The 23,934-nt window shown below is 41.1% G+C and overlaps 2 protein-coding genes across 4 annotated transcripts in view; one reads left to right on the top strand and one right to left on the bottom strand.

Moving 5' to 3' along the window:
* LOC103508022 (protein HID1) overlaps positions 1–22,318 on the top strand; it is a 24,342-nt gene extending 2,024 nt beyond the window's left edge. Inside the window, exons 4-19 of the mRNA XM_026822743.1 lie at positions 1,032–1,213; positions 2,705–2,713; positions 2,882–3,007; positions 3,182–3,304; positions 4,397–4,502; positions 4,701–4,713; positions 5,788–5,862; positions 6,322–6,519; positions 7,812–8,028; positions 11,536–11,640; positions 12,126–12,290; positions 13,729–13,995; positions 15,516–15,741; positions 16,174–16,332; positions 16,801–16,940; positions 22,046–22,318. Coding sequence (XP_026678544.1) covers positions 1,032–1,213; positions 2,705–2,713; positions 2,882–3,007; positions 3,182–3,304; positions 4,397–4,502; positions 4,701–4,713; positions 5,788–5,862; positions 6,322–6,519; positions 7,812–8,028; positions 11,536–11,640; positions 12,126–12,290; positions 13,729–13,995; positions 15,516–15,741; positions 16,174–16,332; positions 16,801–16,864 — 2,035 coding nt within the window. The 3' untranslated portion in view covers positions 16,865–16,940; positions 22,046–22,318. The remainder of the gene's footprint in view (positions 1–1,031; positions 1,214–2,704; positions 2,714–2,881; positions 3,008–3,181; positions 3,305–4,396; positions 4,503–4,700; positions 4,714–5,787; positions 5,863–6,321; positions 6,520–7,811; positions 8,029–11,535; positions 11,641–12,125; positions 12,291–13,728; positions 13,996–15,515; positions 15,742–16,173; positions 16,333–16,800; positions 16,941–22,045) is intronic.
* On the bottom strand, positions 18,229–23,925 carry LOC103508011. 3 transcript variants are annotated; one of them, XR_003391174.1, is made up of 5 exons: positions 23,744–23,925; positions 23,024–23,225; positions 22,331–22,594; positions 18,376–18,485; positions 18,229–18,264 (listed from the first exon to the last, which is right to left on the bottom strand). XR_003391174.1 is itself a non-coding variant. In XM_026822731.1 (4 exons), exons 2-4 carry the CDS (start codon positions 23,201–23,203, stop codon positions 18,441–18,443), a joined length of 489 nt encoding a protein of 162 aa, XP_026678532.1. In that variant the 5' UTR covers positions 23,204–23,225; positions 23,744–23,925; the 3' UTR covers positions 18,293–18,440. The 3 variants fall into 3 exon arrangements, 2 of the variants coding, with proteins under 2 accessions (XP_026678532.1, XP_008470760.1); XM_026822731.1 differs by lacking the exon at positions 18,229–18,264 and having other exon boundaries at positions 18,293–18,485; XM_008472538.3 differs by lacking the exons at positions 18,229–18,264; positions 22,331–22,594; positions 23,024–23,225; positions 23,744–23,925 and adding an exon at positions 19,767–20,040 and having other exon boundaries at positions 18,293–18,749.
* Positions 23,926–23,934: the final 9 nt, after the last annotated feature.

Genomic DNA, 23,934 nt, shown 5'->3' with positions numbered 1-23,934 from the left:
AATCCTGAGACAATCTTTTTTTTTTACGGCTTTCTTTTAAGTGGCAGGGTTCTCCTAGAGGAGCTCTTCCACCCAACCACTAAATTTTTCCTTCACTGTGAGCCTTTAAGATATTTCACCAGGGAGGTCTTGAATGCTCCTAGACTTTGTGAGTCTCTTATATCCCTATGAAGAGAATTCCATAATCTAACTGCAGATACAGATACAGGAAACTGCAGAATCGAACTGCAGATTCTTCTTCTTCTTTTGAGGTTTGATAGAGGGAACTGTAACTGCTAAGGTCTTATCATTCCGAAATCGAAAAGAGAATGAATACAGGATAGGAGAAAGCCAGCCGTTCCGAGAACGAACATTATCCGTTCAGGATAAAATCCGCCCCGGGCAGGAATCGATCCCGCGGCCTAACGCTTACAAGGCAGACGCGCTACCCTCCAAACTAAGTCGAAATAATAATAATAATAATGAAAGTGCTTATCTATACTGCTCGCATAGGACTCCCTTTACTCCAGCAGTAGGCTACTACTATTATTGTCAAATTCTCAAATTATATTCAGGATAAAATTCCACACCTCGGATTGAACCCACGCCATCCTGATTACCAGGCAAGCGTCTTGACCACTACACCACCGAGGCAGGTTATATCTGTCTGAGTTAATTTTTTTATGTGATCCTTTCCCCATCTTTAGAAAATCAGGCCCGGACAAAGCTGAGGATTTGCAGTCAATAGATATCCCGCGGCCTAGCGCTTACAAGGCAGACGCGCTACCCTCCAAAATAAGTCTAAATAATAATAATAATAATAATGAAAGTGCTTATTTATACTGCTTGCATATGACTCCCTTTACTCCAACAGTAGGCTACTACTATTATTGTGGTCAAATTCTCAAATAATATTTAGGATAAAATTCCACACCTCGGATTGAACCCACGCCATCCTGATTACCAGGCAAGTGTCTTGACCACTACACCACCAAGGCAGGTTATATCTGTCTGAGTTAATTTTTTGTATGTGATCCTTTCTCCATGTTTAGAAAATCAGGCCCGGACAAAGCTGAGGATTTGCAGTCAATAGACAGCTGTGAGTACATTTGGGAGCGAGGTGTTGGGTTTGCGACCTCCCCTGCGCGATGTCCCGCGCATGAATCGGCGCGCACCGAGCTACTCAAACTCCTTCTGACATGCTTCAGCGAAACCATTTATCAGCCACCTCAAGGTAATTTCCGTGACAGTTTTTTTTTAAGAGGTTTGACAGAGGGAACTGTAACTGCTATGGTCTTATCGTCCCGAAATCGAAGAGAGAAGGAAGACAGGATAGGAGAAAGCCTACCGTTCCGAGAACGAACATTATCCCATTAGGATGAAATGCGCCCCGGGCGGGAATAACTGTAGAATAGAATCTTCTTCTTTTTCTTCGCCTTTTACCGTGTACAGACAGGGTCGGCGTTTTCCGTTACACTCTCAATCAGCCCTGGTCTGGCTGGGGGACGTTAAACAGCGTGTAGACCAGCTTAGTCTGGCTGGGGGACTTTAAACAGGGAGTATAACAGCCTGAATTTCCCTTGCTAAAGAAATAGCACAGGTTGAGTGCGAAGGGCATCCACTCTTAAAGTTTGTAGCCAAAAGCAAATGTCAGCCCAAAGCAATCACCCTAGTGTCAGCCAAACTGTAAAGTAGAATAGAATATACTGTTTTTACATACATAGGCATACATACATAAAAGTTTTTTTCTTGGGGGAAATACAAAGGAAATGTACGTGTGTATTTGATGTGTTAATCTAAATCTAAAATGAAAACATTAAAATAAATTAATTATCTCGTCATACAAATTTTTTTTTTTTTTTTTTTTTTTTTAGATGTTTGATAGAGGGAACTGTAACTGCCAAGGTTTTATCATCCTCGAAGCGAAGAGAGAATGAAGACAGGATAGGAGAAAGCCAGCCGTTCCGAGAACGAACATCATCCAATCAATATAAAATTCGCCCCGGGCAGGAATCGAACCCACAGCCTATTGCTTACAAGGCAGACGCTCTACCCTCCAAGCTAACTAGACTGGTTAAATAGCGAAAAATTGATAAATCACACCCAAAAAAGTGTGCAAGTTCGATGTTTTAACCAGTGGTGTTTTGAATGCACCAGCTCCTCAAATATCACTGAAGTTAAGCACCGCTGCGAGTGGTTGGTGACCTTCTGCACAATCGCGAGCTGCTGGCTTTTCCCGGCCCCACTCAGACTCCGAATGAAGGGTAAAACCCCCTTTACTAAAAAGACAAAACCTGATCAGTGATATAGTGACCTTACTTACTTACTTACTGCCGGGTTCTGACAGACCGTAAGGTCCAAGACCCCCATGAACCAGGCTTCTCCATTCTGGACAAATTCGATCTTTGCCTTGTCTTTCCTTGCCGATCCTGGCCTTGTCTTTAAAATGTAATCCTTCTTGTCTTGTTCCTCTTTCTTCATCTAATTTCACCCTACAACCCTCCTTTCTCTTTGGTAAAAGCTAAACCATTGGTCAATTTTAAGGCAGCTGCCCCAAAATACCCAAATTTCAATCAATTCATTGACTAACTCTTGGTTACTATTGTTTCTCTTTGGTAAAAGCTAAACCATTGGTCAATTTTAAGGCAGCTGCCCCAAAATACCCAAATTTCAATCAATTCATTGACTAACTCTAGGTTACTATTGTGTTTTGGATTGTTTTCAGCCGATAGATGCAAGTGACAACACATTCTGGAACCAATTTTGGTCGGAAAATGTCACAAATGCTCAGGACATTTTCACTCTGATTCCATGCCGATAGATGCAAGTGACAACACATTCTGGAACCAATTTTGGTCGGAAAATGTCACTAATGCTCAGGACATTTTCACTCTGATTCCAGCGGCAGAGATCAGAGCTTTGCGGGAAGAAGCTCCATCCAATTTGGCCACACTTTGTTACAAAGCTGTCGAGAAGCTGGTCAATGCTGTTGATAGTAGCTGCCGAATGGCACATGAGCAACAAGCAGGTCAGTTTCCCTTATAAGTCTAAGTCACACAAAGATTTAACCCAGGAGGGTACAATGCAAATGACACACAAGTGTTAAAGCACCTAAAAATTAAAAAAAAAAGTGCTGTGGAAAGCAAAAACAATTTTTATTTAGTTTCAAGTCCATTATTTCTTTCTGTTTCTTAATTTTTAGTTCTCAACTGTACCCGCCTCCTGACACGTCTCATTCCGTACATATTTGAAGACATGGACTGGAGAGGATTCTTCTGGTCGAGTTTACCCAGCAAGTCCACATCCGATGATAACGAAGGGGAAGGTAGGTAACTAGGTATAGTCACTCAGGACCCCATTTCTTCTTCTTAGAAGCATAGTTAGCTTAGGGAGGGTCCTCCTGCATTTATATTACCTACTTTTTTTTAGTATATTATTATTATGTTAAGGCGGTCAAAAAAAAAAAAAAATTTTTTTTAAAAAAAAAAAAAAAAAAAAAAAAAAAAAAACTTGATATTATGTATTAATATTAAATAAAGAAGGGGGGGGGGAGGATATCTATTCACCCCTAGTGGGTGACTGAAAAGGGGCACCTATTGGGGCTACCTACCAAAGTTCCTGAATGGTATGTTGTCAATACAAGCTGGTGATATAAGCTTGAATTGTAGTACTTTGCTTTGTGCTTCCCCCATGTTTTAATCCACAGTCTTGTACCTTGTTAAAAAAAAAAAAAAAAAAAAAAAAAAAAAAAAAAAAAAAAACTTGACATTATGTATTCATATAAATAAAGAAGGGGGGAAGGATATCTATTCACCCCTAGTGGGTGACTTAAAAGGGGCACCTATTGGGGCTACCTATCATAGTTCCTGAATGGTATGTTGTCGATACAAGCTGGCGATATAAGCTTGAATTCTAGTACTTTGCTTTGTGCTTTCCCCATGTTTTAATCCACAGTCTTGTACTTTGTTAATACTTTGACATGATGCCTTTCAAAAAAGGATCCCCAAAAGTTTTATTATATGTGGTAGGGTTTTCTCACTTCTCTCTTAGGTGAGCTCTTCTATCCAACCACTATCATCCCAAAAATTCAATCAATCAAATCTCAAATTCTTTGTGGTAAAGTGGAGCTTTTTCACAACTTTTGTAGATATCACAACATTACTAACTGCCTCCTTTGCAAACAATTTCCATATTTCAATAATCTTTTCACACTGACAATGCCGCCACCAATCGTACCTCGATTAAAGTAGCTACTCAATTGTCCTCACGAGGCTGAGTGCACCCCGAACTCCAAGCACAGAGCCGAAAAAAAACCTCGGCCCCGCCGGGAATCAAAACCGGGCCTCCTGCATGCAAGCCGAGTGTGATACCCACTCATCCAAGGAGTTTGCTAATTCCATTCCATTCTATTTGACAGGTTCTACTCCAGCAGAAGATGTAGAATCCGTACCTCTAGCCCAGTCGCTTCTCAATGCAATCTGTGATCTCCTCTTCTGTCCAGACTTCACTGTTGCCTCCAACAAGTAAGTTTCGGTTTTTAGAAGGATTTTTTTTTCTTCTCCTTAAAAAAAAAAAAAAAAAAAAAAAAAAAAAAAATACCTGACAGGCGGACCTGATTAGGTGTACCTGTCAGGTCTTCCTGATGGTGAGTGGCTGGCCTAACTGTAATTTATATTGTTTCAGGTACTCATGCTGATCTCCTAATGATTGTGTTCCATAAGGTCATTACGTCAGGTCATAACAGACTACAGCCTTTGTTCGATTGTCTCTTCACCATCCTAGTCAATGGTAAGTACCATCCTTTACTCCCATTAAACCCAATAGGTACCTTTATCTGCCTCGGTGGTGTAGTGGTCAAGGCGCTCGCCTGGTACACAGGAGGGCGTGGGTTCAATCCCAGCCGAGGTATGGAATTTTATCCTCATTATAATTTGAGAATTTGACCACAATACTAGTAGTAGCCTACTGCTGCAGTAAACGGACTTTTCAGTCCTATGCGAGCAGTATAAATAAGCACTATTATTATTACTGGAAACATTTCTTTCGCAACAGTCAAACATTTTTTTTTCTTTTTCAACATAATACTCTTTACTTATGGCACTTACAAACATTTATATTATACACATTCTCGCGCCCATCATCTGTTGAGGGGGAATTCAGTTCTGTGTTCAATGTTATGCCCAAATGGGCTATATAATTTTATCTTTTCTCGCTCGTCTGGTGAGGGGCATACTGTATAGGCATGCTACGACACAGACCACGAAATAAAAATGGCAATGAAACAGTGTTCTTTTACTTAAATTTAAAACCTGCTTCAGGGTTTCCAGTGATTGTCTGACTACTGTGTTCCATATCCTATGTTTATTATTAAACAACCCACCGTACCAAAGAAAATTCTAGTCATCTTATTCAATGCACCTCGTATAGTTATTCCAAGCACAGAGCCAAAAAAAAATCGACTCTGTCGGGAATCGAACTCGGAAGGAATTTTACCTCCAAAGTTACACATTCCTTTTTGTTTATTCTATCGTTCCTCTAAGAATTATTATTATTTACATAACGAAATTCTAATTCATTTATCAATGTACATTTTCCTATTTATTATTAGATTGCTCAACACAATTACTTGATTATTTTTCCCCCCATGAGGTTTGATAGAGAGATCTGTAAATGCCAAGGTCTTATCGTCCTGAAAGCGAAGAGAGAAGGAAGACAGGATAGGAGAAAGCCAGCCGTTCCGAGAACCGAGAACGAACCCTATCTGTTTAGGATAAATAAAATGTAATAATTTCGGTTTCTCTTTTTCAGCTGGGGACTCAGGACAACCTGTTCATCAACTATCTCTCGCGGATCCACAGAGATGAAGACTTCCAGTTTGTGTTAGCCGGATTCTCTCGTCTTTATCAGGACGGTAATCGAACCCGCGGCCTAGCGCTTACAAGGCATGTTTCGTTTTAGAAAACTTTATTCCCCAAAGAAGGTAGGTATATTCTGTTATATTTCTATTTTATTTAATTTCATGGTTAACGCGTTGGACTTCGCATCTGGAGGTTGTTGGTTCCAGTCCAAGTCGAGTAAGAAAATTTATTTATGTGTTTTAAGTGGGGGGAACGCCATTTGTGACAAGCGTTTAAGTATGCTCATTGCTCAACACAATTACTTGATTATTTTTCCCCCCATGAGGTTTGATAGAGAGATCTGTAAATGCCAAGGTCTTATCGTCCTGAAAGTAAAGAGAGAAGGAAGACAGGATAGGAGAAAGCCAGCCGTTCCGAGAACCGATAACGAACCCTATCTGTTTAGGATAAAGAAAATGTAATAATTTCGGTTTCTCTTTTTCAGCTGGGGACTCAGGACAACCTGTTCATCAACTATCTCTCGCGGATCCACAGAGATGAGGACTTCCAGTTTGTGTTGGCCGGGTTCTCTCGTCTCCTCAACAATCCTCTGCTACAAACATACCTGCCTAACTCTACCAAGAAGATAGAGTTCCATCAGGAACTACTGGTGTTGTTCTGGAAGATGTGCGATTATAATAAGGTAAGATAGACAGTAGACACTGACTCAATTGGCCGGGTTCTCTCGTCTCCTCAACAATCCTCTGCTACAAACATACCTGCCTAACTCTACCAAGAAGATAGAGTTCCATCAGGAACTGCTGGTGTTGTTCTGGAAGATGTGCGATTATAATAAGGTAAGATAGACAGTAGACACTGACTCAACCCGGAGGTAGTGGGTTCGAATCCCGGCCGGTCGAGATTCTGACCAAATGAATAATCGAATTAAGGCCCTTCCCACTTGTCGTTCGGGAAAATGTCGTGTCGTTTAAAAGTGGGAACACTCTCATTTAAATTAAACTGCCTGCAAGGACATTTTGTGTAGTGCGGAAAAAAAATCGTGTCGTGTGGTAGTGGGAACACCCTTATTTAAATTACATTACCTACAGTATATTCGGAAAAAAATCGGATGAAACTCATGACAACTGGGAGCGGGCCTTTATGAATAGTAAGTCTGTAAGTTAAGATAAAATTAGTAGTTTGGCCACCTCGTTGACGAAGTGGTTACAAGAACTCTCAACCTGGAGGTGTTGGGTTCAATTTCCGACCTGGGCTATAAACAAGGCGTATAAGTCCTTTTCTCTATGGTGCATTTCCAATGTGTCCACAGAAATTCCTGTACTACGTCCTGAAGAGTTCGGACGTGCTGGACATTCTAGTCCCGATCCTGTATCATTTGAACGACTCGAGGGCTGATCAGTCTCGGGTGGGACTGATGCATATCGGTGTCTTCATACTACTGCTCAAGGTGTACTATTCTCTATTTTGTATCCGGAGGTAGTGGGTTCGAATCCCGGCCGGTCGAGATTCTGACCAAATGAATAATCGAATTAAGGCCCTTCCCACTTGTCGTTCGGAAAAATATCGTGTCGTTTGTAAGTGGGAACACTCTCATCATTACACTGCCTACAATTTGTGTAGTTCGGAAAAAAATCGTGTAGTGTGTAGTGGGAACACCCTTATTTAATTTACACTGCCTACAATTTGTGTAGTTCGGAAAAAAATCGTGTCGTGTGTAGTGGGAAAACCCTTATTTAAATTACATTACCTGCAGTGTATTCGGAAAAAAATTGGATGAAACTCATGAGAAGTGGGAGCGGGCCTTTATGAATAGTAAGTCTCTAAGTTAAGATAAAATTAGTAGTTTGGTCACCTCGTTGACTAAGTGGTTACGAGAACTCTCAACCTGGAGGTGTTGGGTTCGATTTCCGACCTGGGCTATAAACAAGGCGTATAAGTCCTATTCTCTATGGTGCATTTCCATTGTGTCCACAGAAATTCCTGTACTACGTCCTGAAGAGTTCGGACGTGCTGGACATTCTAGTCCCGATCTTGTATCATTTGAACGACTCGAGGGCTGATCAGTCTCGGGTGGGACTGATGCATATCGGTGTCTTCATACTACTCCTGTTGAGTGGAGAGAGGAACTTTGGCGTGCGACTTAACAAACCGTACAGTGCAGCCGTTCCAATGGACATTCCAGTATTTACAGGTAATTCAATTAACATCTTGATGGACTTAGTAACTTTGTGAAGTTACTAAGACTTAGTAACTTTGTTAGGACTTAGTAACTTTGTGAAGTTCCATATGAATCGAGGTGAACTAAAGACTGATACTCTTCACTTGGGTTGGTAGGGTTGGTTTTAAGGGCTGATCAGTCTCGGGTGGGACTGATGCATATCGGTGTCTTCATACTACTCCTGTTGAGTGGAGAGAGGAACTTTGGCGTGCGACTCAACAAACCGTACAGTGCAGCCGTTCCAATGGACATTCCAGTGTTTACAGGTAATTCAATAAACATCTTGATGGAGGACTTAGTAACTTTGTGATTTGTGAAGTTACTAAGACTTAGTAACTTTGTGAAGTTACTAAGACTTAGTAACTTTGTTAGGACTTAGTAACTTTGTGATTTGTGAAGTTACTAAGACTTAGTAACTTTGTTAGGACTTATTAACTTTGTGAAGTTCCATATGAATCGAGGTGAAATAAAGACTGATACTCTTCACTTGGGTTGGTGGGGTTGGTTTTATTTGAAGACAGACATGTTTCTGACATGAAGACCGTGGGCGAAACATGTCTGTCTTCAAATAAAACCTACCCTACCGACCCAAGTGAAGAGTTTCAGTCATTATTTCATCTTAATTGAATTAACTTTTTTTAAGAGGTTTGATAGAGACAACTGTAACAACGGAGGTCTTATCGTCCCGAAATGGAAGAGAGAAGGAATACATGATAGGAGAAAGCCAGCCGTTCCGAGAACGAACCTTATCCCTTCAGGACAAAATCCGCCCAGTGGCCCAGCGCTTACAAGGCAGACGCGCGAACATCAGGCCAACATCAGTGACTATTAAAATATCGACGCATTGGAATTATGACGTGAATGCCAAGATTTTTTCCAGTCATAAATGCACGTCAATTATTCGATCAAGCAATAATTAGGTAGGTATTGTTGTAAATAAGTGAATATCCAGTGATTGTCTGACTACTGTGTTCCATATCCTATGTTTATTATTAAACAACCCACCGTACCAAAGAAAATTCTAGTCATCTTATTGAATGCACCTCGTATAGTTATTCCAAGCACAGAGCCAAAAAAAAAAATCGACTCTGTCGGGAATCGAATTCGGAAGGAATTTTACCTCCAAAGTTACACATTCCTTTTTGTTTATTCTCTCGTTCCTCTTTTTTTTACTTTCTATTTTAAAGAATTATTATTATCTACATAACGAAATTCTAATTCATTTATCAATGTAAATTTTCCTATTTATTATTATGATATTAAATTTAAGTATTTTATTTTTATAAGCGTTGCGTGCATTTAAATTTTAATTAATTTTAACTGTCTGAATATTTTAACTTTTTGAACTCCTTTTTTTCTATTTCTTTAATTAATTATTTTCAATTTTTTGTTTTTATTAAAAGCTGTTTAATGCAATTTTTTTTTCTTTTACTTTTAAAAGTCACGTTTTCCTAAATTATGAGCACAGATTTCTATTCTAAAAATTTGGAATCTTGGAAAGAATTTGAGATGGATTTTTTTTTCCAAGTCTATTTAGTTCGCGGTCAACGGATTCATGCTGAAATCCTGAAATGTTTGTTTTTCAAAGCATTCTCTGAACAGTCTCCAAGCGTATTCCAAGGTCAACAAGCATTTCAAAATAAAGCTGTTGTCCCTACTTCCCTAGCTCTCCTAAATTATGAGCACAGATTTCTATTCTAAAAATTTGGAATCTTGGAAAGAATTTGAGATGGTCAACGGATTCATGCTGAAATGTTCGTTTCTCGAAGCATTCTCTGAACAGTCTCCAAGCGTATTCCAAGGTCAACAAGCATTTCAAAATAAAGCTGTTGTCCCTACTTCCCAGCTTTAATATAGCTTTAGGTGGTATTTATGATCAGGGCTAGGCTAAGCTAGGCTTGTGAGTGCTGGTGTTTGTACAGTTTGGCATTGAAGTGGTAACTTACGCAAGTCTAGGCTTGAGCTACATTTTTTTTTTTTTTTTTTCGTCATAATTATGACTCATAATATGTAGGTATATTTCTATCCTAGACCTGTTTATAAACACCATTAAATTTCAGTTCTTTGTTTCATTTGTTTGTTGTGGTGCAATTTTAGTCCGCTAGGCAATTTGTATGTTGAGTTTGTTTGTACGAACTTTATTCCAGAAATTTGAATATTGAGAATTAGAACCTCATCCCACCTGTTATTAATAAACGACCATACTCTGGTCCCCTGTACATGTTTCAGCTTTGTAAGCTTTTTATTTCATTCTAAATTTTAAATTAAAACAGTCACAAATAGTTTTAAGGTAAAACAGATACTTATACCTAGAGAAAGGAATGAAATAAAAGTTCCCCCTTTACCTGCAAATTTTCCAAGGTTGAAAATCCCGAGAAAATAACCAGAAACGAGATGCCCAGAAATTTCCGACCTGGGCTATAAACAAGGCGTATAAGTCCTTTTCTCTATGGTGCATTTCCAATGTGTCCACAGAAATTCCTGTACTACGTCCTGAAGAGTTCGGACGTGCTGGACATTCTAGTCCCGATCCTGTATCATTTGAACGACTCGAGGGCTGATCAGTCTCGGGTGGGACTGATGCACATCGGTGTCTTCATACTACTCCTGTTGAGTGGAGAGAGGAACTTTGGCGTGCGACTCAACAAACCGTACAGTGCAGCCGTTCCAATGGACATTCCAGTGTTTACAGGTAATTCAATAAACATCTTGATGGAGGACTTAGTAACTTCACAGTAACTTTGTGAAGTTACTAAGACTTAGTATTTTTGTTAGGACTTAGTAACTTTGTGAAGTTCCATATGAATCGAGGTGAAATAAAGACTGATACTCTTCACTTGGGTCTTGGGTTGGTTTTATTTGAAGACAGACATGTTTCTGACATGAAGACCGTGGGCGAAACATGTCTGTCTTCAAATAAAACCTACCCTACCAACCCAAGTGGAGAGTTTCAGTCATTATTTCATCTTAATTGAATTACCTAACTATTTTTAAGAGGTTTGATAGAGTCCTAAATTATGAGCACAGATTTCTATTCTAAAAATTTGGAATCTTGGAAAGAATTTGAGATGGTCAACGGATTCATGCTGAAATGTTTGTTTCTCGAAGCGTTCTCTGAACAGTGTCCAAGCGTATTCCAAGGTCAACAAGCCTTTCAAAACAAAGCTATTGTCCCTACTTCCCTAGCTTTAATATAGCTTTAGGTGGTATTTATGATCAGGGCTAGGCTAAGCTAGGCTTGTGAGTGCTGGTGTTTGTACAGTTTGGCATTGAAGTGGTAACTTACGCAAGTCTAGGCTTGAGCTACATTTTTTTTTTCGTCATAATTATGACTCATAATATGTAGGTATATTTCTATCCTAGACCTGTTTATAAACACCATTAAATTTCAGTTCTTTGTTTGTTGTGGTGCAATTTTAGTCCGCTAGGCAATTTGTATGTTGAGTTTGTTTGTACTGACTGTAATTTATATTGTTTCAGGTACTCATGCTGATCTCCTAATGATTGTATTCCATAAGGTCATTACGTCAGGTCATAACAGACTGCAGCCCTTGTTTGATTGTCTCTTCACCATCCTAGTCAATGGTAAGTACCATCAGTGGAAACATTTCTTTCGCAACAGTCAAACATTTTTTTTTTCTTTTTCAACATAATACTCTTTACTTGTGGCATTTACAAACATTTATACACGTAGGTACATAGATAACATTAATAGAAATTAGCAAAAATGATAATGGAACAGTTGCGCTTACGTGGGTGAAGTTTCAAAGTCAAAGAGCAGAAAAAACGAGGAACAATGGAATTTTCCTTTTTCTTCTACGACTTCTAGATCCCGAGATAAATCGATTTAAAAAATATCGGTAAATCTTGAACTCTGACGTCACGGCATACGCTCCCGTACACGATGACGTCACATCAAACGTCCCGAGCAAAACCTCCCTCGCAGGCAACACATTTATGTGTTTCTGCGCATTTCTTTCTGCTCTTTCTGTTCCTGCTTAGGTATTTTTTATATTATATGAACTATTTTTCTTTTTTTATTGTGGATTATTTTTTCTTTTTTTTCTCAGTGTCGCCATATTTGAAAACCCTCTCCATGGTGGCCAGCACCAAACTTCTTCATCTCCTAGAAGCGTTTGCCTCTCCTGCCTTTCTCTACACGGGGGAGACCAATCATCACCTTGTATTCTTCCTGTTGGAAATATTCAACAATATTATACAGTATCAGTTCGATGGTAAGTGTTCTAGATATGTATTTTGAAAAACAAGAATTTAATCACTGAACGAAAGTGGTAAATTTTAAAATCTTGAACTCTGACGTCACGGCATACGCTCCCGTAGACGATGACGTCACACCCAATGTCCCGAGCAAAGCTCCCTCGCAAGCAACACATTTATGTGTTTGTGCGCATACATTTGTGCGCATTTCTTTCTGCTCTTTCTGTTCCTGCTTAGGTATTTTTTATATGAACTATTTTTCCTTTTTTATTGTGGATTTTTTTTTTTTTTTTTTCAGTGTCGCCATATTTGAAAACCCTGTCCATGGTGGCCAGCACCAAACTTCTTCATCTCCTAGAAGCGTTTGCCTCTCCTGCCTTTCTCTACACGGGGGAGACCAATCATCACCTTGTATTCTTCCTATTGGAAATATTCAACAATATTATACAGTATCAGTTCGATGGTAAGTGTCCTAGATATGTATTTTGAAAAACAAAAATTTAATCACTGAACGAAAGTGGTAAATTTTAAGTCGATGATTTTCCACTCACTTTACCTGTTTTAACATAACTCTCAAACGCTTTGTCCGATTTAAAATAAATGAATTCATTAGATTTTGCGCCTTCAAAGGTCCAATAAAGGCTCTTTTTGAGTGAGTTACTGTTGAACCTATAAAATCCCTACATAAGACCTTGTTTAGACTGCTAGGGATTTTTTAGTCTCATTCGAGTAAGGTAAATAAGGTATTCTATTCTATTTCTTCAACTACTAGTAATGATTCTTAACAGAGGTGTCAGCCAAGCCAACAAGAAACCTTTTTTAAAAGGTTACAAAGGAACTCTACACGGGGGAGACCAATCATCACCTTGTATTCTTCCTGTTGGAAATATTCAACAATATTATACAGTATCAGTTCGATGGTAAGTCGATTGCCCCAACCAAACGATTGTCTGCCCGGGGGACGTTAAACAGGGAGTATACCAGCCTGAATTTCCCTAGCTAAAGAAATAGCAAAGGTTGAGTGCGAAGGGCATCCACTTGTAAAATTTGTAGCCAAAACCAAATATCAGCCCAAAGCAATCACCCCAGTTAGGGCTGATTGAGAGGCTGACAAAAAACGCCGAATCCGTCTGTACACGGGATCTTTTTTAAGGTAGGTAGGTGTAGAGGTACCTCTTTTTTTTCTTTTTTTTTTTTTAGATTTGGCCTCTTTTTTTTTCTTTCTTTTCATTTTTATCATTCCATCTGTCCTTATTCTGCGGATATTCTGTCGTCAGGTAATTCAAACCTCGTCTACACGATCATTCGATACAAAGGAAATGTACGTGTGTATTTGATGTGTTAATCTAAATCTAAAATGAAAACATTAAAATAAATTAATTATCTCGTTTTTTTTTTTTAATTTTATTATTGTTCAAACGCAATGCTATAGGTATTGTTATTTTGGGTTCCCAGGTAATTCAAACCTCGTCTACACGATCATTCGGAAGCGCCAGATCTTCTACGCCCTCTCCAACCTCCCCTCCGACTCTGCCAGTATACACCGCGCCCTCTCCGTCAGTGGCGGTCGTAAGCGTTCCTCACCCCTCCCTCCTCTTCTGACCAGTGCACCGTCTTCGCCCAGTGCGGGGGTCGAACCCTCGTCCCCTAGCATGGAAGGATCTAAGCCGGCCCTGCCCGCCGAGCCGGGGACCCTGAACGCCACCTTGGCTGACACTCCTGGTGAGTATTGGTTCCTTTTTACTCTCCTCTTATCCTATAGGAAGGAATGTCCTCACGAGGCTGAGTACCTCGGGTTGAACCCACGCAATCCTGATTACCAGGCAAGCGTCTTGACCACTACACCACCGAGGCAGGTTATATCTGTCTTAGGTAATTTTTTGTATGTGATCCTTTCCCCATGTTTAGAAAATCAGGCCCGGACAAAGCTGAGGATTTGCAGTCAATAGATAGCTGTGAGTACATCTGGGAGCGAGGTGTTGGGTTTGCGACCTCCCCTGCGCGATGTCCCGCGCATGAATCGGCGCGCACCGAGCTACTCAAACTCCTTCTGACATGCTTCAGCGAGACCATTTATCAGCCACCTCAAGGTAATTTCCGTGACAGTTTAACTGTAGAATAGAATCTTCTTCTTTTTCTTCGCCTTTTACCGTGTACACTGTACAGACAGGGTCGGCGTTTTCCGTTACACTTTCAATCAGCCTTGGTCTGGCTGGGGGGCGTGCACCGTCTTCGCCCAGTGCGGGGGTCGAACCCTCGTCCCCTAGCATGGAAGGATCTAAGCCGGCCCTGCCCGCCGAACCGGGGACTCTGAACGCCACCTTGGCTGACACCCCTGGTGAGTATTGGTTCCTTTTTACTCTCCTCTTATCCTATAGGAAGGAATGTCCTCACGAGGCTGAGTTCCTGAGTAGTTACACCCCTAAATCTCCGAGTGTAATACCCACCTATGTATCACATCTGTAGATGATACCAAAGGTATGTTTAGTTATAGGTAAAGGTAGAATAGAATATATCTTGTTTATCCTGCTCGAATGAGACTAAAAAGTTCCTTTACGCCCGTGAGTATTGGTTCCTTTTTACTCTCCTCTTATCCTATAGGAAGGAATGTCCTCACGAGGCTGAGTACCTGAGTAGTTACACCCCTAATTTAGCGTAGTGTATTCAGCAGGGAACGACCTTTGTGACAAGCATTTATGCTTAACACAATTAAAATTCCTGTAATCTGTATTACTTACTTACTGCATAGCGAGGGTCCGTAGCCTCCACACACTTGTTTAGTTATAGGTAAAGGTAGAATAGAATATATCTTGTTTATCCTGCTCGAATGAGACTAAAAAGTCCCTTTACCCCAGCAGTCTAAACAAGGTCTCCTGTATTTTATAGGTATAAGAACAGAATACAGTACAAGTTGTTTACAAAAGACCTTGCTTAATTATCCGGATTTCTGTTTTTTTACGTCAATTTTTTGTGTCAATGTCTTTTGCTGTTTCTTGCCATTTGGTCAGTATCTTATTGCCTTTCCCTCGTTATTTCCAGGAATCGAAAAGATGACAGAAAAGGAGTCGGCTCATCCTGGAGGTGAAAATGAATATAAGAACAGAATACAGTACAAGTTGTTTACAAAAGACCTTGCTTAATTATCCGGATTTCTGTTTTTTTACGTCAATTTTTTGTGTCTGTCTTTTGCTGTTTCTTGCCATTTGGTCAGTATCTTATTGCCTTTCCCTCGTTATTTCCAGGAATCGAGAAGATGACAGAAAAGGAGTCGGCTCATCCTGGAGGTGAAAATGAGAACGTCGTGGCCAAACCCTCCTCCATCTCATCCCCCATCCAACATTCACATCCCCGCGTGTGGACACCGACACCCGAATGGGTTAAATCCTGGAAGGACAAGTTGCCCCTTCAAACCATCATGCGACTCCTGCAAGTGCTAGTTCCTCAGGTGGAGAAAATATGTATTGACAAGTGAGTATGCAATACGCATTGTTTATATGTACGACTCCTGCAAGTGCTAGTTCCTCAGGTGGAGAAAATATGTATTGACAAGTGAGTATGCAATACGCATTGTTTATATGTACTGTAAAGAGTGTAAAGTATTGAGCTTTGGGTCTTAAGCGGCCGAATCGTAAATTTCTACAACTTACTTTTGGTCTACATACATAAATTATTGAATCTCTCTGAAATGTTTGAGCGACCTAAGGCTTAGGTGTAGGGGCAATCAGCCCTAAATTATGAGTTGAGGTTATACGAATGCCTGCCTGAGGAGAGGAACTAGCTAGAATTAAAGCGCCTTAAATAAAACGAGCTTTTTTAAAAGTGTGGCTTCAAAAAAGCGGACAAACCGTAAATTTCTCGAAACCATAAACTGATTATTGTGTGCCCTTTATTGTTTTACAGAGGATTGACGGATGAGAGTGAAATACTGAAGTTCCTACAGCACGGCACTCTGGTGGGATTGTTGCCCGTACCTCATCCTATTCTCATAAGGAAATATCAGGCCAATTCCGGAACGACGACCTGGTTTAGAACGTACATGTGGGGAGTTATCTACCTCAGGTAATTTTATGTATATGATTAAAATTTTACTCCTCCCATCCTTAGTGGGGTAGTGGTTAACGCGTTGGACTTCGCATCTGGAGGTTGTTGGTTCCAGTCCAAGTCGAGTAAGAAAATTTATTTATGTGTTTTAAGTGGGGGAACGCCATTTGTGACAAGCGTTTAAGATTGCTCATTGCTCAACACAATTACTTGATTATTTTTCCCCCCATGAGGTTTGATAGAGAGATCTGTAAATGCTAAGGTCTTATCGTCCTGAAAGTGAAGAGAGAAGGAAGACAGAATAGGAGAAAGCCAGCCGTTCCGAGAACCGAGAACGAACCCTATCTGTTTAGGATAAAGTTTATCAGGACGGTGATCGAACCCACGGCCTAGCGCTTACAAGGCATGTTTCGTTTTAGAAAACTTTAGAAGGTAGGTATATTCTGTTATATTTCTATTTTATTTAATTTCGTTCTATTTTCCCAGGAATGTGGATCCTCCCATCTGGTATGACACGGATGTTAAACTGTTCGAGATTCAAAGGGTTTAAACATTACATTCATTTTCTTCACTTCGTCTTTAAACTCTGATTCAAAACCAGAGGTCATCATGATGAAAATTCCCTCCTAAATGTTTGAGCGACCTAAGGCTTAGGTGTAGGGGCAATCAGCCCTAAATTATGAGTTGAGGTTATACGAATGCCTGCCTGAGGAGAGGACCTACTAGCTAGAATTAGAGCGCCTTAAATAAAAAGAGCGTTTTCAAAAGTGTGGCTTCAAAAAAGAGGCGGAAAACCGAGAAAAGTCAGGGAATTTTATTTTTCCATTTTGGTAGACACCCTGAGATAGGGTTTGTTCTCGGAACGGCTGGCTTTGTTCTATCCTGTCTTTCTTCTCCCTTCGCTTTCGGGACGGCAAGAAATCCTTTTTTTTTTCTTCTTTTTAGGGCATTTTTTCCCACTTTAAAAGGCTGTAAAAGACCTAAGAGACAAAAATACTTCAACTGTTCTATTTGAAGATTCATAAAACTGAAAAATACTTTGACTTTTTACTTTAATAATACATAAATATTCTATTAAATAAAATGTCGATTTGAAAGCAAACTTGTAAACTGTCTAAACTTAAGTAGAATTTATGAAACTATTTGATTAACAATGGATAAACTAAGTCCCGGATGAAGACCGGCATATCACATGGAAATATTTTACGTAATGCCTTCCTTAAACTAGTATAGCTCCGCTATACTATAATTTGAAAGCAAACTTGTAAACTGTCTAAACTTAAGTAGAATTTATGAAAGTATTTGATTAACAATGGATAAACTAAGTCCCGGATGAGGACCGGCATATCACATGGTAATATTTTACGTAATGCCTTCCTTAAACTAGTATAGCTCCGCTATACTATAGTACCTAATAGAAAGTAAAAATGGAAAACAAATCCTGTACATTTCTCGAAACGGCTGGCTTTCTCCTATCCTGTCCTCCTTCGATTTTGAGACGATAAACCCTCCGTTGTGTTGTTACAATTCTCTCTATCGCCAGCCTAAGTTAGCTTGGAGGTTAGCGCGTCTGCTTTGTAAGCGCTAGGTCGCGGTTTCGATTCGCGCCCGGGGCGTTATCCTAAACGGATAAGGTTCGCGCCCGGACCGGCTGGCTTCCTCCTATCCTGTCCTTCTCGCTTCGACTTTCGGAACGATAAGACCTACTTTGTTACAGTTCCCCCTATCATCAGGCTCCCAGTCGAGTTTAGGTTGCTCTTCAAACAGTTTGCCAAGCTCATTATATGTGTCACCGGTTTTCTTGAGGGCATCTCGTAGGTGACTTCTATCGATACCTGAGGATGAATAGATATAATTATGGAAGATTCGTATGAAGAATAATAATAATAGACTCTTGAGTGGAAGGTAACCACTAGGCGAGGTTAACGCCGGAGGCGTTCTGTACCACCTAACCCTTAGAGCTTCATTATTATGTCGTCAAAATCTCAAATAAATGAGGATAAAATGCCATGCCTCGGCTGGGATCGAACCCACGCCCTCCTGTTTACCAGGCGAGCGTCTTGACCACTACGCCATCGAGGCAGGTGTACCTTAAACAATAAAAGATCGTCATCGCGGGCCGCACCTTATTTCTGCCCTACCGCAAGGTCGTACGAGGGCGGCGGCAAATCCTTCGGGTCCGACGGCAACAGGACGGCAATATGATAGGGCGGCGGCGGAATTGTCGCTATCGGGGGCAGCAAACGGGACACGGGCGTCGATTGGTCCAAACTCGGGCCCGCGGCAGAAATCAAATGCGCGGAGGGCTCGTGCGCAGCGGGGGCAGAGCAATGCGTACCGCTGGAAAGTGACGTGCTGTGGCGGTACACGGCATGCCAGATGATGGCGAACAGGCCGAACATGCCGATGATGGTCAGCATCTCGTAGCCTCCCCGCTGAGAATCAGATGGGGGAGAAAGATGTTATTGTTAATTAGATTCATAGACACCCAAAATAGATAATTAATTGCTTACCTTATTTCATAATTATGCCTAGGGTTCTGAAGGATTTCTTAGGAAAAGATGTTAACATTGGTCGTATTTTTCTTTCGGGAACGGAAAATATTTGCCCTCTTCTGAAGCTTGTCCCTTCTGGTGTGGTAGCGCCTGTACTGTTGTTATTTACTAATGCAAAGGAATAGATAATTAGGTGATTGACTGCTGGTTCCGGTTCCCCTTGAAGATCCCAGGCCCAGGACTAATGGGAACGGATGTATCCGCCTTTTTAGAGTAACCATAAAGAGTAACCGAAAAGCTGAAGACTTCTCACTTACCACTGTGAAAACAGCCCCAAAGGATGGGTTAAGCTTTACTTTTTTTTAATTTAAACAAGGTTTATATTTATACTCGTATTTGCATATTTGTAAAACCTACCTATGAAAATAAATAAGACCTTGTTTAGACTGCGGGAGTAAAGGGACTTTTCAGTCTCATTCTGGCAGGATAAACAAGGTATATTCTATTCTGAGAATCAGAATGGGGGAAAAGATGTTATTGTTAATTAGATTCATAGACACCCAAAATAGATAATTAATTGCTTACCTTATTTCATATGCCTAGGGTTCTGAAGGATTTCTCAGGAAAAGATGTTAACATTGGTCGTATTTTTCTTTCGGGAACGGAAAATATTTGCCCTCTTCTGAAGTTTGTCCCTTCTTTTGGTGTGGTAGCGCCTGTACTGTTGTTATTTACTAATGCAAAGGAATAGATAATTAGGTGATTGACTGGTGGTTCCGGTTCCCCTTGAAGAACCCGGGCCCAGGACTAATGGGAACGGATGTCGGATACATCCGTTCCCAGAGTAACCGAAGAGTCGAAGACTTCTCACTTACCACCGTGAAAACAGCCCCAAAGGATGGGTTAAGCTTCTACGAATCTACCACGAATAATATTCATGATTTTTTTGATTTTTACCTGTGTGTCGAAATAGAACTTGGTGTAGCCAATCAGAATGAACGCTAGTACCAGGGACGGCAAGATCCCGTAGATCTTGATGTTGTTCCGTTGCGCCTGCCCTGTGCTGCCCGTGTACGTCATGTTGTGAATGTAGACCGGGCCTATGTGTATGTTGTCCTCGTCTGTGTCATCGTCCATGTTGATTACTCTGGAACAGGCACTGGAAGAGGAGAAAATATTTCGTTCGATTTTGTTCCGAGATTTACGGGTGTGGGACCTGCCTCGGTGGCGTAGTGATCAAGACCCTCGCCTAGTAAATAGGAGGGCACTGGTTCAACCTCAGCCGAAACATGGATTTTTTTCACATACCTGAGAATAAATAAAAGAGCGCGGGTTTAGTCCCAGTATGTTGTCCTCGTCTGTGTCATCGTCCATGTTGATTACTCTGGAACAGGCACTGGAAGAGGAGAAAATATTTCGTTCGATTTTGTTCTGAGATTTACGAGTGTGGGACCTGCCTCGGTGGCGTAGTGATCAAGACACTCGCCTAGTAAATAGGAGGGCACTGGTTCAACCTCAGCGGAAACATGGATTTTTTTACATACCTGAGAATAAATAGAAGAGCGCGGGTTTAGTCCCAATAATTTAAATGAGATTGTTCCCATTCTCATTAGTTACGACACGATTTTTTTTTTCCGAACAACAAGTGGGAACGGGCCCTAAGAGTGTCTGGCGTAAACACCCCCCGCACTTTCTCCTGGAATTCGATCCTGGGACCTCCGGCAAGCAACCTCCGTGGGTATCACACTAGGCTTGCACGCAGGAGGTCCGGGTTCGATTCCCGGCGGGGCTGAGGTCGGCTCTGTGCTTGGAGTTCGGGGTGCACTCAGCCTCGTGAGGACAATTGAGTAGCTACTTTAATCGAGTAGCGCGACCAGTGGCGGCATTACCAGTGTAAAAAGATTATGAAAATTGATTGCAAAGGAGGCACTTAATAATGTTGTGATATCCACTAAAGAATTTGACATTTGATAAAGGTGTGTCGAACATAGTCGACCGCCCGCTTAATAATGTTGTGATATCCACAAAAGAATTTGACATTTGATAAAGGTGTGTCGAACATAGTCGACCGCCCGGAGATGAATCTATGTTGTCGAGGCAGTGTGGATGGCTAAGTCGACATCGATCGACGGCCGGTTAACAACTCACGATGGCTGACTGCGGTTCAGGACGAGTCAATTAAACATGGCTAGAGACATCAATCCGGTGTATGGCAGATACAAAAAGATATCTTTTCTTTACTCTGCCATCACCATTCGGCGAAAGCTAAAGCCGCTACAACAACAACAACAACAACACCTTGTATGGCAGATACAAAAAGATATCTTTTCTTTACTCTGCCATCACCATTCGGCGAAAGCTAAAGCCGCTACAACAACAACAACAACACCTTAATCAGTAAAATCCTTGAGCTTACCTCCCAGTGGACGATGTCTATTGGCGCCATTGAAAGCACAGGGGTGACCCCCGAATCTGGATTTATCAATCCAAAAATGCATCGGGACTGATTGGGACTGCTCTGTCCTGAACCAAGGGAGCCAGATTGGGTAGAATTCTAATGTTCAGCGGTAAGGATATCTGGAAATAGAATAGAATATACCTTGTTTATACTGCTCGAATATGAGACTAAAGAGTCCCTTTACTCCCGCAGTCTAAACAAGGTCTTGTATCTTGTATATTTTTCATGGGTAGAGTTTACAAATATGCAAATATAACCTTGTTTAAATTTATTCTTATTCGCCCCAATAGGTATACTTACCCCTCCCGATAAATATGGGTCTCGAAAGAAGAAATGAAACAGCTGCTACTAAATATGGAAATGCGGGGTTTATAGCCAAATCTCCATGGGGGCAATGGGGCATCTTTAAAGGTGATCTATGTATTTAATTTAAAAAAAAAATAAAATAAAACTATGACTAGGTGGGTAACTTTATTTAGAACTTTATTCCAGAAATTTGAATATTGAGAATTAGAACCTCATCCCACCTGTTATTAATAAACGACCATACTCTGGTCCCCTGTACATGTTTCAGCTTTGTAAGCTTTTTATTTCATTCTAAATTTTAAATTAAAACAGTCACAAATAGTTTTAAGGTAAAATGTGGATCCTCCCATCTGGTATGACACGGATGTTAAACTGTTCGAGATTCAAAGGGTTTAAACATTACATTCATTTTCTTCACTTCATCTTTAAACTCTGATTCAAAACCAGAGGTCATCATGATGAAAATTTCCTCCTAAGAAACAGCTAGCGTCAAAACTGTAAGTTGGTAAGTTCTATGTTGGGAAGTCAATTCTGTGTTTTATGTTGTGCCTGAATGGGCAGTATTATTTTATCTCTTCTCGCGCCCATCATCTGTTGAGGGGGAATTCAGTTCTGTGTTCAATGTTTTGCCCAAATGGGCTATATTATTTTATCTTTTCTCGTCCGTCTGGTGAGGGGCATACTGTATAGGCATGCTACGACACAGACCAGGAAATAAAAACGGCAATGAAACAGTGTTCTTTTACTTGGGCAAATCCTTCGGGTCCGACGGCAACAGGACGGCGATATGATAGGGCGGCGGCGGAATTGTCGCTATCGGGGGTGGCAAACGGGATACGGGCGTCGATTGGTCCAAACTCGGGCCCGCGGCGGAAATCAAATGCGCGGAGGGCTCGTGCGCAGCGGGGGCAGAGCAATGCGTGCCGCTGGAAAGTGACGTGCTGTGGCGGTATATGGCATGCCAGATGATGGCGAACAAGCCGAACATGCCGATGATGGTCAGCATCTCGTAGCCTCCCCGCTGAGAATCAGAATGGGGGAAAAAGATGTTATTGTTTATTAGATTCATAGACACCCAAAATAGATAATTAATTGCTTACCTTATTTCATATGCCTATGGTTCTGAAGGATTTCTTAGGAAAAGATGTTAACATTGGTCGTATCTTTCTTTCGGGAACGGAAAATATTTGCCCTCTTCTGAAGCTTGTCCCTTCTTTTGGTGTGGTAGCGCCTAATGCAAAGGAATAGATAATTAGGTGATTGACTGCTGGTTCCGGTTCCCCTTGAAGAATCCGGGCCCAGGACTAATGGGAACGGATGTCGGATACATCCGTTCCCAGAGTAACCGAAGAGCCGAAGACTTCTCACTTACCACCGTGAAAACAGCCCCAAAGGATGGGTTAAGCTTCTACGAATCTACCACGAATAATATTCATGATTTGATTTTTACCTGTGTGTCGAAATAGAACTTGGTGTAGCCAATCAGAATGAACGCTAGTACCAGGGACGGCAAGATCCCGTAGATCTTGATGTTGTTCCGTTGCGCCTGCCCTGTGCTGCCCGTGTACGTCATGTTGTGAATGTAGACCGGGCCTATGTGTATGTTGTCCTCGTCTGTGTCATCGTCCATGTTGATTACTCTGGAACAGGCACTGGAAGAGGAGAAAATATTTCGTTCGATTTTATTCCGAGATTTACGGGTGTGGGACCTACCTCGGTGGCGTAGTGATCAAGACCCTCGCCTAGTAAATAGGAGGGCACTGGTTCAACCTCAGCCGAAACATGGATTTTTTTACATACCTGAGAATAAATAGAAGAGAATAAATTTTATCCTCATTTGTTTGAGAATATGACCACATATGTAAGAATGGAGATCTAAGGGTTAGGTGGTACAGAATGCCTCCACCGCGACGTCTTTACCTTCCACTCAAGAGTCTATTATTATTATAAAATCCGCCCCGGGCGGGAATCGAACCCGCGGCCTAGCGCTAACAAGGCAGACGCGCTACCAACCAAGCTAAACTAACGATAGAGAGAATTGTTATAACTTAAAACGCAACGGAACAGGATAGGAGAAAATCAGCCGTTCCGAGAATAGTGCAGGGGTTTTTTTCTAGCTTTACAGTTCCCTCTATCAAACCTCTCCAAAAACTACTTTGTAGAGACCAACCTAGGACGTTGATTCCCAGTGGATAGGGTAAGGTTGGGATGTGGATGTAGGGTGTGTTGTGGAGGGGAGCTCGTACTCTCTACGGAGGTGAAACGATGGACGGGAACCACGTTGGGTTTGGTGCTTCGCCAGCTACGGCCACCTGGAAAAAAAAAAACATTCGAAACGCATCCATCAAAATCACAACTGAG

Source organism: Diaphorina citri, unplaced genomic scaffold, assembly GCF_000475195.1.
Source record: "Diaphorina citri unplaced genomic scaffold, Diaci psyllid genome assembly version 1.1 scaffold360, whole genome shotgun sequence".
Lineage (NCBI taxonomy): Eukaryota > Metazoa > Arthropoda > Insecta > Hemiptera > Psyllidae > Diaphorina > Diaphorina citri.
The sequence above is the reverse complement of the archived record's forward strand: the minus strand, read 5'-3'. Positions and strand labels throughout refer to the sequence as shown.

Coding starts and splice junctions, on each gene's coding strand:
- LOC103508011 (XM_026822731.1), bottom strand. CDS start 23,203: ATGGACGATGACACAGACGAGGACAACATACACATAGGCCCGGTCTAC. Junction 22,595..23,023: donor AGTTCTATTTCGACACACAG/GTAAAAATCAAA, acceptor TCTGATTCTCAG/CGGGGAGGCTACGAGATGCT. Junction 18,486..22,330: donor TGTTGCCGTCGGACCCGAAG/GATTTGCCCAAG, acceptor TCGGACCCGAAG/GATTTGCCGCCGCCCTCGTA.